This window comes from Macaca nemestrina, chromosome 10 (assembly GCF_043159975.1).
Source record: "Macaca nemestrina isolate mMacNem1 chromosome 10, mMacNem.hap1, whole genome shotgun sequence".
NCBI lineage: Eukaryota > Metazoa > Chordata > Mammalia > Primates > Cercopithecidae > Macaca > Macaca nemestrina.
In genome coordinates, this window is record NC_092134.1 from 76,127,152 (window position 1) to 76,140,533 (window position 13,382).

The following is a 13,382-nucleotide window of genomic DNA, read 5'->3' on the forward strand; positions in this document are numbered from 1 at the left end:
TATAAGAGGAAAAGAGGTTAGAGATAGCAAGATTCCAAGAGGCCAAATGGCTTTCCAGAATTTTTCCATTCTTAGAATCTAGGATGCTCATCTCCCTGTCCCCCCAGTATTTGTCAGGTATAGTTTTATATTCTGTGAGGGATTCAAAATACTCTCACATTGAGGTTTCTGTTTTCAGAAGAATTGGGGAAAATTCTGTGAAAGAAGAATGCAGAAACAGAGAAATAAGAAGGCTTGGAAGTACAGTGATTAAAAAGCACACATTGGGAGTGATAGTAAGAGGAGCTAAAATAAAAAGCACAGAAAGAAAAAACAGTTGATTGTACATAAGCTAAATTATAATTCCTTTAAAATTCTGTATATAACAAGATGGAATATAGAATGATGATTAGATTTATAACGTGTTTATATGAATATGTTGCTAACAGTGAGATTTCTGATATGGTATAACAAAGTATATGATTGAAGGACCTGCAAAATGTATACTCGGGTTGTTTTTCTTTTTAAAAATATTATAAAATAGGCAAGTGAGGCTTAGCAGCGTTATGGTTCATTACTGGGTTTGGATATATACCTTTTTCAACTTCTATAATGAGCAAGTTGTGTTTTCAATCCCTACTTTCAATGTCTATGGGAGGGCTGCTTTTTGTTTTGTTTTGTTTTAATCTTTTTTAAACAGGGACAGAATGATGCTGCTAAAATTAGAACAGGAGATTCTGGAATTTATTAACGACAACAAGTAAGTTACTTGCATGAAATACATATTTAGATGTGGGAGGGGGCACTGGAAATAAATTTAGGTATAATTTTAGGAGATGTTTCCCTTGAAGTGTGATTTTTGAAAACATACTGAAGTTTTTAAGTTATTATGTAGATTTCCGTTGAAAAATAATTTATATCTTTTCAGCAGCTCGCCCTTGTCCCAGATTTTACTATTCTTAAATGTCTTCCTTTTTCTTTATCAAACATCATCTAGGTGGGTGGGACCTAGGGCTTAATAAGTAGTCTTTTTTTTTTGAGACAATCTTTCTTTGTCACCTAGGCTGGAGTGCCATGGTACAGTCTTCACTCACTGCAATTCTGCCTCCTGGGTTCAAGTGATTCTTGTACCTCAGCCATTGTGTAGCTGGGATGATAGGCACATGCCTAGTTAATTTTTGTATTTTTTGTAGAGACGAGGTTTTGCCATGTTGACCAGGCTGGTCTTGAACTCCTGAACTCAATTGATCCACCCGCCTCGGCCTCCCGAAGTGCTGGGATTATGGGCATGAGCCACTGCACCCAGCAATGAGTAGTCTTAATGAGGAAAGTAGGTCATAGTAATCTGCAGAATACTGTAGATAAAGAAACTGAGAGAAACCTGTTTGGTTCCCATTTAGTAAATATCCGTATTTCTTATGTCTGTTTCTCCTAAGAAACTTTCCACTTTAGATACTCGTAAGAAAAATTAAAATTGGTTGTTATTGCAGTTGTTTGTCTTATTTCACTTTTTTCCCCCGTGTTTCCCTTCAGTAATCAGTTCAAGAAGTTCCCTCAGATGACCTCATATCACCGGATGCTATTACACCGGGTAGCTGCCTATTTTGGGATGGACCACAATGTTGATCAAACTGGGAAAGCTGTCATCATCAACAAAACTAGTAACACAAGAATGTAAGGGAGGAAACCATGGTTTGGGAAGACTTCCTTGGGATAACCTGCTGGGTTGGAAGAGGAAGGTGTAGGATCAGGATGTCTCTTGCAGATGGCTGGGCGTGGTGGCTCACGCCTGTAATCCCAGCACTTTGGGAGGCCAAGATGGGAAGACTGCTTGAAGCCAGGAGTTGGAGACCAGCCTGGTCAACATAGCAAGATCCTATCTCTATTACTTTTTTTAAAAAAAAGTTTTAAAATGGCCGGGCACAGTGGCTCACACCTGTAATCCCAGCATTTTGGGAGGCCGAGGCGGGTGGATCATGAGGTCAGGAGTTCACGACCAGCATGGCCAAGCTGTCTTGAAGCCAGCCTCTCTACTAAAAATATAAAAATTAGCCGGGCGCAGTGGCAGGTGCCTGTAATCCCAGCTACTCGGGAGGCTGAGGCAGGAGAATCGCTTGAACGCCGGTGGCAGAGGTTGTGGTGAGCCGAGATCACACCATGCACTCCAGCTTGGGTGATAGAGTGAGACTCCATCTCAAAAAATATATATATATTTTTAAGTATTTTGCGGGGAAGGAGTTTGGGGTTGGAGTTGGTTATATAATTAATTCCTACTCTTTCTGAGGCCTTGGAGATAGATTCTAGAGGGACTGGTGTTTCAGGAAGTCTGGCCTTAGCCTCTCTTCACTGATAGGACAGATATAACTATGGAGGAAGAGAAGTTATAGATGTATAAAGAACAGACCCTGAGGATTTCATTAAAACCTGCATGTGACTTTTTGGATTCCTTACTCCAGAAATTCCCTGAGTGTGAGTTGTGTAATTTAGGAGAGCTGTACCTAATAGGTCTGCTTCCTAACAAAAGGGTCTTTGTCCTCCTTTCCTTTCACATTTCTCTCCAAATCTCAGCCCTGAACAGAGGTTTTCAGAACATATAAAGGATGAGAAGAATACAGAATTTCAACAGAGGTTCATTCTCAAGAGAGATGATGCCAGTATGGACCGAGATGATAACCAGGTGAAGAATGGAAAGGGGTGGGCCTATACAGAGAGATTGCAGTAAGAGAAACTGGGAAGGGAGAAGAATTTTTGTGGGATGGAGAAAACTCAAAATATCTTAGTACGGAGAAATGTATTGAGCTATACTGAGTTGGCTTTGGCTTAATGTTGAGAACTGTTTATTTGTTGAACTGGATGCCACCCTCTTAGCCCTAGAGAGACATGGTGCTGAGGTTTGCTAGGTGATCTCATTTGGCCTGGAACTCCTTGGGTCTGCCACTGACTTCTAACACCACATCATTTGGAATAAAGCAAGGTTGATCCCTGCCTCAGCCTTGATCCAGCTGTTGGTTTCATTCTTTTTTTTTTTTTTTTTTTTTTCTTTAATAGTTAGGGATTTCTTTGGGAACCACAAAAAGCTACTTTGTCCCACTTCAGCTCTTATCCTAGCTTAGGGCTAGCCTTGAACTGGCAAAGTTGTGATCTAATTTACCCAATTATAAAAGTGTTTCTGATCCCTTTCTGCAAACTCCTTAATCTTTTTCCAACTCCTTCCACCAAGGTGAGTGAGTTAATTTGACATTTGATGCTGGGAACCTCAGATAGATCCCCTTTGTGATCCACTGCTGTGGGAATAAGAAGGGAACAACCTATCCCGTCCCTTTAAATGGGCCTGGCTATTGCTTTGACCTCAAGCCTATCCTTTAGATATTAAGTGATTATTTGGGGGTTAGCTAAGAAGGTTTAGATCCAGCCTGCCTCTGCTTGGCCTCCAAAAGGGATTAGATTTGAAGACCATGGTTGAGTAGAGCCTACATGAATCTTGCTAATTAATAACTATAATAATATCTTACCTCTAGTGTCAAAATTAGTTTTCTTGGGATATTGTATGGTCTTGAGACCAGGACCTTTCCTGCTTGCTACTTGAGTATTTGAGGGAGTCCTTTTGAGAAAAGTGCCATTATCTACTGTGGACAAACACGCTGGGACTGATTGAAAACAAAGAAACATACAAAAAGACAAAATTTTAAAAACGAGAAAGAGCCTTTCCATCCTGATGCCCTTCTCCATTTTCCAAAACCCTTTTTCTGTGGATCAGGAATTATTCAGGCCTAGAGGCACATTGGGGCAAAGTGGAGTCTGTCCCTATTGTGAACTTTTCATCTCTCAGCTTCAGGCTTGATCCAATAGGGTTGTTTCTGTGTACTTTCTGTCTGTGACGTTAATAATAAGCATAATAATTGCTGTCTTATTGAGTGTTTTCCCTGAACTAGGCTGTGTTCTAAACACATTGTATGCATTATCTCTTTTAATCCTCTTCACAACCCAATACGGATGGGGGTTATTATCCCCACTTTACATATAAGAAAACTGAGGCTAAGAGATGTTAAGTTACTTGCGTAAAGTTATATTGCTGGGAGGTGGCAGAGCTGAGATTCTGCCTGACCTCAAAGCCCATTATGTTCTTTCTACTTTGCCATTGGTTTACCTAGGGGCTGAGGACAATATAGCTCCTTGAGGTCCTGTGTCTTCTTGGAACTGAATTTATAAAAGGACATTTGGTAGGATTTAGGTTCTTGAAGCTAATGAGAACTAAATCTAGGCAAGGTTGATATTCTTGAAGTTATGGCTACCTTTGGAGATTGGTAAAGATCAGGAAGACCAGCCTAGAGCAGCAATCTCCTTAGTTGCTTCTTGTGAAGCTTTCAAAGCCTCTGGAGTGGAAGTCAGAATCTTTTATAATCTGGTGATATTCATTTGATGAGTTTTCTCCCTTAGAACTCCTTGCCTTCAAGAGCAGTACGGATAAGGATACTCTTATTACACCCTATCCTGGACAGTGTTGACCAGTTGCAGGCCAGGAGAGGAAAGATCATGATGAGGATTTAGATGGTAGGCTACTCAGAGGTGGTGATTTGCCCAGCCATCCCTTCTGGTTACCTCACTACATTTTCTAGAGAATGTAAGGTTCTTCTCTATCCTCCATTTTCTTCTTTTCCTTGTCAATCTCTCTATCTCTCCCCTTCCTCCACTGTACCTTACTTCTCTTCCTTTCTCTGCCCCTCTTTCTATCTGTTCTCCTTTTCTTTCTCTTTGTATTGCTCTGTTCTCTTTCTTCTTTATTTCTGTAATTTGTCTCTCCCCTTCCCCACCTCCAGTTAATATAGTTAAGATTAGGAAAAAAATGCTTAGACTTTGAGTTTAGCTTCGCCCTTGGGATTTCATTTCCAAGGCCCTCTTTGCTGAGCTGTGTGTGATTTGGGTCTTCAGGCCATGGCATTAGTGATTAATGAGGAATAATGCCAGGTGCTAGTTCTATAAACCTCCTCCTCTATGTTCAGCTCTGCTAAACACCTGTTTCTTCTCCCATTTCAGCTTCCATCTATCCTTTGCTTTCCCTCTAAAGCAGTGTTGTCCCTTTTCCCAGGGCTATTTTCTCGATCCTTACTGACTGGAGGCTACCTGATTACTAGAGGGAAGCAACCCAGTCCTTATAAATAGTTGTTATTCTTGATACTGGGTGGGTGGGAGGGGTGGGGAGATGGAGAGTCCCCAGCCATCCAGAAAATCTGATCTCCCAAACTGCATGGTCAGATGTACCCAGTGAAACCTCTCCAGGACTGGAAATTTTATTCTTTTTTTTTTTTCCATTTTTTTGATGGCAACTATAAACTTTCCCGGTTTCTCTTCCTTGCTGGTGTGCAGTGAGCTTGCAGTACGAGGAGAACTTAACTAGCTTAATTCTGCTCATCGATCTAGATCAGAGTTCCATTGCAGGATGGAAGGAGGAGCAAGTCAATAGAAGAGAGAGAGGAGGAATATCAAAGGGTCCGAGAGAGAATATTTGCCCGAGAGGTAAGTGTAGCATCTGAGAGTTGTCAGCCCATAGCTTTTAGCTCTTAAACGTTGGAACTGTGAATGGAATGAACCCTCCACAAATGTTTTTGGGTTTGTTTGTTTGTTTGTTTTATTTTAACCAACATCAGCCAACCCCAGATTTGATCTCTAAAACTAAATGTGGCTTATTGGGAAGCTGCAGATTTTCACTTATATTGTTTCAATACATTCTGCCATATGGTATACAAAGAGAACTAAAACTTGGAGTGGCTGAATTTGGTAAATTTGCCTAGACTGAAAATAGAAATGGTTTTGGCAGGGTCTGAATCTTGCCTCTAAAACCCTCCTCCTGCTTACCCTCTTTCACTCCCTCTATCCATTTTAGGCATCTTTGCTTCTAAGTGGAAGACATAGTGTTCACACAGGCTGTACATTCATCTTGTTTGACCAGCCTCATTTTTAGGATATGTTGGTGATTGTTAGAGCACAGGTCTGGCATCCATTCTCTATGAGCTCCACATTCTGCATGCACAGAGAGTACCACTATTCCCTCCAGTCTCTACCTGAAAAGGAAGTCTCTTTCTTCCTATATTTCTTACCTTGCTTCCTACAGCAGGAGTAGCTCCTAGGGCTAAAAGCCAACATGAATCAGTTTAGGCAACGTTATTCTTAAATGTGTGGGCCACATCAAATATACTTGGTACCCCTGTATCTGGTTGCCTTTGCCTATCAGATTGAAGAGAAGAATAGCAGAAATTCAGGAAACATTGTGGGTGTACAAGAGGGAAACAAATTTCCGGAAAATGTAGTATCCAGATATGAGCACCATCTCACAATCACATGAGTAACAAAAGAGGGAAAACCAGTCTCCCTTCATTGTCAAAAGATGGTCAGGGTTTTCTTTGTTTTTTATTTTTATTTATTTATTTATTTTTTAGATAGGGTTTTGCTTTGTCACCCAGGCTGCAGTACAGTGGCACAGTCACAGCTCACTGCAGCTTCAACCTCCTGGGCTCAGGCGATCCTCTTGCCTCAGCCTCCCGAGTAGCTGGGATTACAGGCACGCATTACCACGCCTGGCTAACTTTTTTATTTTTTGTAGAGACGGGGTCTCACTATGTTGCCCAGACTGGTCTCAAACTCCTGTGCTCAAGTGATCCTTTCACCTCAGCCTCCTAAAGTGCTGGGATCATAGGCATGAGCCACTGTGCCTGGCAAAAGATGGTCAGTTTTAATCAATATACTTAGATGAACACTACTCTCTTCCCATTCTCCCATTCTCCCCTTCTCACGAGGGAAATATAAATATATATAGATAGATATAGATATAGAGATATATATCTTTTCATCATCATCATTAGTTTAGAAAAATACTGTCTCCAACTAAAAAACTGAACAACTCTATGTACTTGCTCCATTGTCTCAGAGATCCTCACTGGGAACTGATATACAACAAACCTTCTGGCCCAAAGTCCAAGGAGAAGGAACCTTCTTACCTCCTGTTGTGTAGACTTCCATTCTGAGTCAGAAAAGTCCATCTTCCAAATTATTCAACCATAGCCCAAAGAGGGTTCTCTACCTTTACCTACAAACCAACTAGATGGAATGACAGGAGAAGTTTGTACATGGCTGTGGCCAGCAGAACGGGTTGGTGGATAATAGTAGCAAGTACTGGTCGGGTGCAGTGGGTCACGCCTGTAATCCCAGCACTTTGGGAGGCCGAAGCAGACGGATCACCTGAGCTCGGGAGTTCGAGACCAACCTGACCATCATGGAGAAACCCCGTCTCTACTAAAATTACAAAATTAGCCAGGCATGGTGGCACATGCCTGTAATCCCAGCTACTCAGGGGGCTGAGGTAGGAGATTGCTCGAACCCGGGAGGCAGAGGTTGCGGTGAGCCAAGATTGTGCCATTGCACTCCAGCCTGGGCAACAAGAGCAAAACTCCGTCTCAAAAAAAAAAAAAGCAGCAAGCACTTATATAGCAATTACTATCTTTTAGGCATTGTTCTTAGTACTTGATATAGATTAACTCAGTCCTCATAGTAGGCCTATGAAGTAGTTTATATTATTTTCCCCATTTTATAAATGAGGAACTAAGGCACATAAAGGTTAAACAACCACCTAAGTTCACACTGCTAGTTAGCAAAAGAGCTAAGTATTTGAATTCAGCCTGGCTCCAGAGTCTACGCTCTTAACCCCCTAATGTAAACCACCTCTCAATAGCTTGCTCTGCTCTGGGCTCTTTAGATTAAGAAGTACCAGTGACATCGTAACCTAACTGACTATCTGTGATGTGTTCCTCTGCTTCACTTACACATGGAAAATGACTGCCCCACTATGATAGCCATTAGCAAAGCTACAGATGTTCTGAAAGCACAGACAATTTATAATAGGGTATTGGAGCTAATTATGTACAACACTGGACTGTATCTACCTACAACTATAACAAAGGCAAAGTTAGCGCTTCTCTTTTTTTTATCCTGATTTCTAGTCTTCAAGCCTCTACTAATGTATGTATTCTTCGTTAGATCCTTGTAGATTTATCACTCTGATTTCAGCACTTCTAACTCTTGTAGTGGTAGAGGCATCAGGAATCTCAGAAAGTCTAGACAAGGAACTATGGCCAAAGCCCATCATACTCCAAAGATTCCAAGTGGAGAGGAGCCTGGCTAAAGGAAGCTGATTAGGGGTGGAGTTGTGGGGTTGGGTGTGGGAGCAGGAGGCAGCCCATAAAGAAAGGAAGTGGCAAGAAGGGTGTTTGGATGGAAATGCTGCTGCTGCAGCCTTCTCTGGAGCCTGAGCTATATATTGGAAAAGCTGCCCAGCATAGGCTCTGCTCTGCATGGAGCTCACTCTGCTCAGCAGCTGGACACTCTTGGTACCTTTTCCTAAAGCTTGGGAATCCACCACAATGCTCACTTCACTCAGCTCAGTGGCTTTGTCAGGAAATGATCCCCAAAGGGAATGTTTCAGGCTTTTAATTTTCTCATTTTTTCTAGGCCCTGAAAAGTACCTCTTCCACAATATCCCACCCTCCTTGGGTCTCAGGTCAGAATGTCTTTCATTTTGGCCAATGTAGGAAACAGAAATGGAAAAGCCATTGAGGATGATTTCCAAAAACAAAGTTTCTTTCTCTTGTCTCCCTTTTCCCTCCCTTTGAACACACTCTTTAGGACCGAGGACATGAGTTGTTATTCCCAGGTTACCAATAAATTTAGAGCTAAAAAGGAAATAATAATTAGGTTAATACTTTCCTCTTCCTCCTTTTCACACTCCTGCCTTTGTCAGCCTCTTTTTTTAAAAACACCTATCCGAAGGCTAAAACCACCAAATGCTCTTTCCCATTAAAGGTGAGAAGTCAGATTGGGTATGTGGGTGTGGGTCATCCTGTCCCTGGCCCCTCTCTCCCTGTTGGTGGGGTGAGCTTTGGTTTGAGGACCTTGGGTATTCATAGCATCATGGACATCCTTTTCGGTCATGCCATGCTGTTTTCTTATAAGTTATTTTCCGTTTTCTCCCCCTCACCTAGACTGGCCAGAACGGATATCTAAATGACATCAGGTTAGTACCACTTAGCATGTTCCCTGCTTCTCATTGAGCTTTGCCAGTGAGGTTAATATAATCCTGTAATGATGCTTTTCTTTGATGTTAACCAACAGACTCTCCAAAGAAGCCTTTTCTTCTAGCTCTCACAAGAGAAGGCAGATTTTTAGGTACCTCTGTGTGATCTATATCTCTCCTTTTTATTTTTAATTTTATTTTGTTTTGCTGTAATCTTTTCAGCAGAGTGGGTTTGCTCCATGCATGGCTGCTTGTGGAATAATTAAATTTGTGGTTTTTGCAACATTGGATATTTTTCCCCATTAAAAAAAAAATGGCTCCTGGTCAATGACTTTATTTGTATTGTTGCTGATTTCATTTTGAGTCCTAAATAGGTGGTGAAGGGGACCAAATAGGTGTGTCTGGGATAGGTACAGCTTCCTCCCAGAAATTTGCTGGAATTGGGCATTTTTGAAAGATTCAAACATATTTATAGTAAGGTAAAAGAATGGGCGTCTTCTGGCTAACCTTTTCTGAATCTGTTGAAAAGATGTGTAGACATTATTCCTGACCCAGCATATCTTAAAGATATCTTTAAGAAAAAATAACACATATATATATAGAGAGAGAGAGAGAGACACATATACGGACACCTCTGCGTATGTAGTTTTCTCTTGAGGCAATGTAATGTGTAAGAAAGATGACCTCAGAAAGGACCTGGCCAGGCACGGTGGCTCAGGCCGGTAATCCCAGCACATTGGGAGGCCGAGGTGGGTAGATCACGAGGTCAGGAGTTCAAGACCAGCTTGGCCAAGATGGTGAAACCCTGTCTGTACTAAAAATACAAAAATTAGCCAGGCATGGTGGTAGGCACCTGTAATCCCAGCTACTCAGGAGGCTGAGGCAGAGAATTGCTTGAACCTGGGAGGCAGAGGTTGCAGTGAGCCGAGATCGCGCCACTGCACTCCATCCAGCCTGAGCAACAGAGCAAGAATCCGTCTCAAAAAAAAAAAAGGGACCTGTCTGCCTTAGAATGGACTTAAAGTGTGTCCTTCATATGATCATTACTTACTCTGAATGCTGGTGCAACCTGTTGTATTAACTTCCCCAGTTCCCAATGTTCTCCATTTCCCCGCAAAGCAGGTATACTACCCTCCCTTTCATTTCAGTCTCTCAATCCTACCCCAGAGGATAATACAAGGCAGTGTAAATAGAATAGGGTCTAGTCTGTTACCAACTCATTTTAGGTATATTCTTCCCAATTTACCAATAGAAAAACTAGAAAATACTGAGAACCTGAGTATTTCACACTAGAATTCAGGTCTAACCCCCTTTCCAAAAGGTTTCTCTCTTACTGACTACTACACTTGACAAGAACTGTCTGACTAACTCAGATTTGAGATCTCACTCCTAGTACTCTAGTTGTCCTTTCTCTGTTGCCCTTTCTAAAGCTAGCCAAACCATGTGGAAATTGGGATAGTGAGATTTCCCATTCTTAGGTAGAGGATTTTCCATCTTTCTCAAGTCTTTTTTTCTTAGGCTATCCTGCCCTGCAGTTCATCTGAAAATCCCAGGCAGAGAGGGCCTTGCATTGTTGGTGGTAGTAGAGATAGATCGAGTCCCCTTCATTAAAAACAAAAAACAGGCCGGGCACGGTGGCTCAAGCCTGTAATCCCAGCACTTTGGGAGGCCGAGACGGGCGGATCACGAGGTCAGGAGATCGAGACCAGCCTGGCTAACACGGTGAAACCCCGTCTCTACTAAAAATACAAAAAACTAGCCGGGCGAGGTGGCGGGCGCCTGTAGTCCCAGCTACTCCGGAGGCTGAGACAGGAGAATGGCGGGAACCCGGGAGGCGGAGCTTGCAGTGAGCTGAGATCCGGCCACTGCACTCCAGCCTGGGTGACAGAGGGAGACTCTGTCTCAAAAAAAAAAAAAAAAAAATCAAGATTCCTGTTTCACAGTCTACACTTTGGGGTCATAGATCATCCCAGGATAACTATAAGAAATAGGAGGTTTTTTTTTTTTTTGAGACGGAGTCTCGCTCTGTCGCCCAGGCTGCAGTGCAGTGGCGCGATCTCGGCTCACTGCAAGCTCCGCCTCCCGGGTTCACGCCATTCTCCTGCCTCAGCCTCCCGAGTAGCTGGGACTACAGGCGCCCACAACCGCGCCCGGCTAATTTTTTTGTATTTTTAGTAGAGACGGGGTTTCACCGTGGTCTCGATCTCCTGACCTTGTGATCCGCCCGCCTCGGCCTCCCAAAGTGCTGGGATTACAGGCGTGAGCCACCGCGCCCGGCCAAGAAATAGGAGTTTTAAACCAACTCCTATGTGTGAATTAATGCACAGTGCTTTACAGTCACCAGAGTATACTTTATCTGATTCAGTTCTCTCAACATCCTAATTTGGTCAGCTGGTTTACGTGTAAGAAGACAAAAGCAGAGAGATTAAATGAATAGCCCGAGTTTACATGGCTAATAGAAGCAAAAATGGAGCTGATTCGTAGTTTAGTGTCCTCTTCACTACACCACACCAGCTCTCTACAGATGTCACCCCTTCCTCTCTTAGTAGTTACATTTGGAGCCCTAATCCAGATTCACTGATTAGAATGATGCTCTTTTTAGTGCTGTGGACCATCAGACTACATCAAACTGTGCAGATAATAGTTTGAAAGATCTACTGAGCAGGTGCAGCCCTTTCCTCTCCAGACTTCTTTTTTTCTTCTCTTTTTTTTTTTTTTTTTTTTTTGAGACGGAGTTTCATTCTTGTTGCCCAGGCTGGAGTGCAAGGGCGTGATCTCGGCTCACTGCAACCTCCGTCTCCCAGGTTTAAGCAATTCTCCTGCCTCAGCCTCCTGAGTAGCTAGGATTACAGGCATGCACCACCACGCCCGGCTAATTTTGTATTTTTAGTAGAGATGGGGTTTCTCCATGTTAAGGCTGGTCTCAAACTCCTGACCTCAGGTGATCCGCCCGCCTCGGTCTCCCAAAGTCCTGGAATTACAGGCGTGAGCCACCACGCCTCTCTAGACCTTTTAAGCTACTGGTTTTCAAACTGAGCTTTGATTGATGATCTAGGTCATCTAAAATGCAGCATCATGGGCACTTAAGAGAATAATTTCTTCCTCTACTTGGATACTAGTCCAAAATGCTAATGTTTAGAAGCTGATCTTCTCTAATTGCTTTACACCTTTCTGGCCCAGTTTATGTTTGTGAAACAAATACCTGTAAACCAAACTCCATCATCTGCATTGACAATAACATGGCAGCTCCCCAGTTCTTTGGAAGAGTCTGCTCCATTGACAAATAAACCACAGTGAGGCCTTACTGATGTTTATTGCCACCTCTTCGACAGGCATCTTTACCCATTCCCCAGACCCAACAAGCTGAACTTTTCACCAGCACTAAATCTGCTTGTAAAAACTAATCAGCTGTGATGTTATACGAATATGAGGTGTGACTGCTCTTTATCCTTTATCTCCATCTCTCCAACATACACACAATCCAATATAGTGCTCAGAATTGAATCTGGGTAGCTTTCCCTAATTATTTTTATTTGTAGAGAGGGAAAATTGATCTTTTTCCTGCCAAGACTCAACTTAGATTCTCCAAGTCTCAGGGGAGTAGTGTGCTAACCCAGGTTAGTCAGAAGATCATCAGGCAGTCTACATTTTGAGCGTTTGGTCATCACTGTCTTGGGGAAACTGGATTAGTATAGAAGTGCTGCCATTTTGGCCCTAGCTTTTCAAGGTATTTGGTTTAAAGTTGCCTTGTTCACTGTCTCCCTCTAGTAGCAAGAGAAAATAAATGGCAGGATTTCCTTTTCAGTGGAAAAGGCCTTTAGGACTTGTCTTGCAAAATTCAAGCTCTAATGTCTAATGAGCAGCCTCATCTATTGCCACTGCTGTATTCCCTTACCCCACAAACACTCATTTTTATTGAGTCCTCTTAGTATACTTGCCTTTGTCCATTGAGATGTAGCTATTGTCTCTCACTTCAGGTCTGGTTTTGTTCCTGAAGAGTACCTAACTTACACTTCTTTCTTGTTTCCCATTCTACTTTTGACATTCCAAGGAAAGGGGTAAAGCTTTGGAGAAACAAATATTTTTTAATTCGCTAACTATATAGAGAGAAGCATTTAAGTGCTTATACACACACACACAGACACACACACACACTCACTCTTGGGGTTGCAGAGAAGAATTAGCATGTTCCTAACCCGTTGTGCCAGTGTATTCTTAGCTCATCGTGATTGGCTTCACTAAAACCTAAAAGAAGGACCCTCGCATGTATTTTGCCCATTTTTTCTACAGTGTCTTTAGAGTAGGTATTCTAATAAAGAAAGGTGTTTTCTTTAATATTAAC

General features: G+C 42.3%; 1 protein-coding gene across 31 annotated transcripts in view; it reads left to right on the forward strand.

The window, feature by feature from the left end:
• Positions 1 to 13,382, forward strand: part of LOC105474113 (R3H domain containing 2) — a 183,781-nt gene that overhangs the window by 137,069 nt on the left and 33,330 nt on the right. For 15 of the 31 annotated variants that reach the window (XM_071071565.1, XM_071071568.1, XM_071071570.1 and 12 more), the window contains 6 exons: positions 680 to 739; positions 1,513 to 1,653; positions 2,548 to 2,656; positions 5,398 to 5,493; positions 9,009 to 9,040; positions 9,139 to 9,192. In XM_071071565.1, coding sequence (XP_070927666.1) covers positions 680 to 739; positions 1,513 to 1,653; positions 2,548 to 2,656; positions 5,398 to 5,493; positions 9,009 to 9,040; positions 9,139 to 9,192 — 492 coding nt within the window. The remainder of the gene's footprint in view (positions 1 to 679; positions 740 to 1,512; positions 1,654 to 2,547; positions 2,657 to 5,397; positions 5,494 to 9,008; positions 9,041 to 9,138; positions 9,193 to 13,382) is intronic. The other 16 variants (XM_071071571.1, XM_071071572.1, XM_024790475.2 and 13 more) reach the window with 3 other exon arrangements.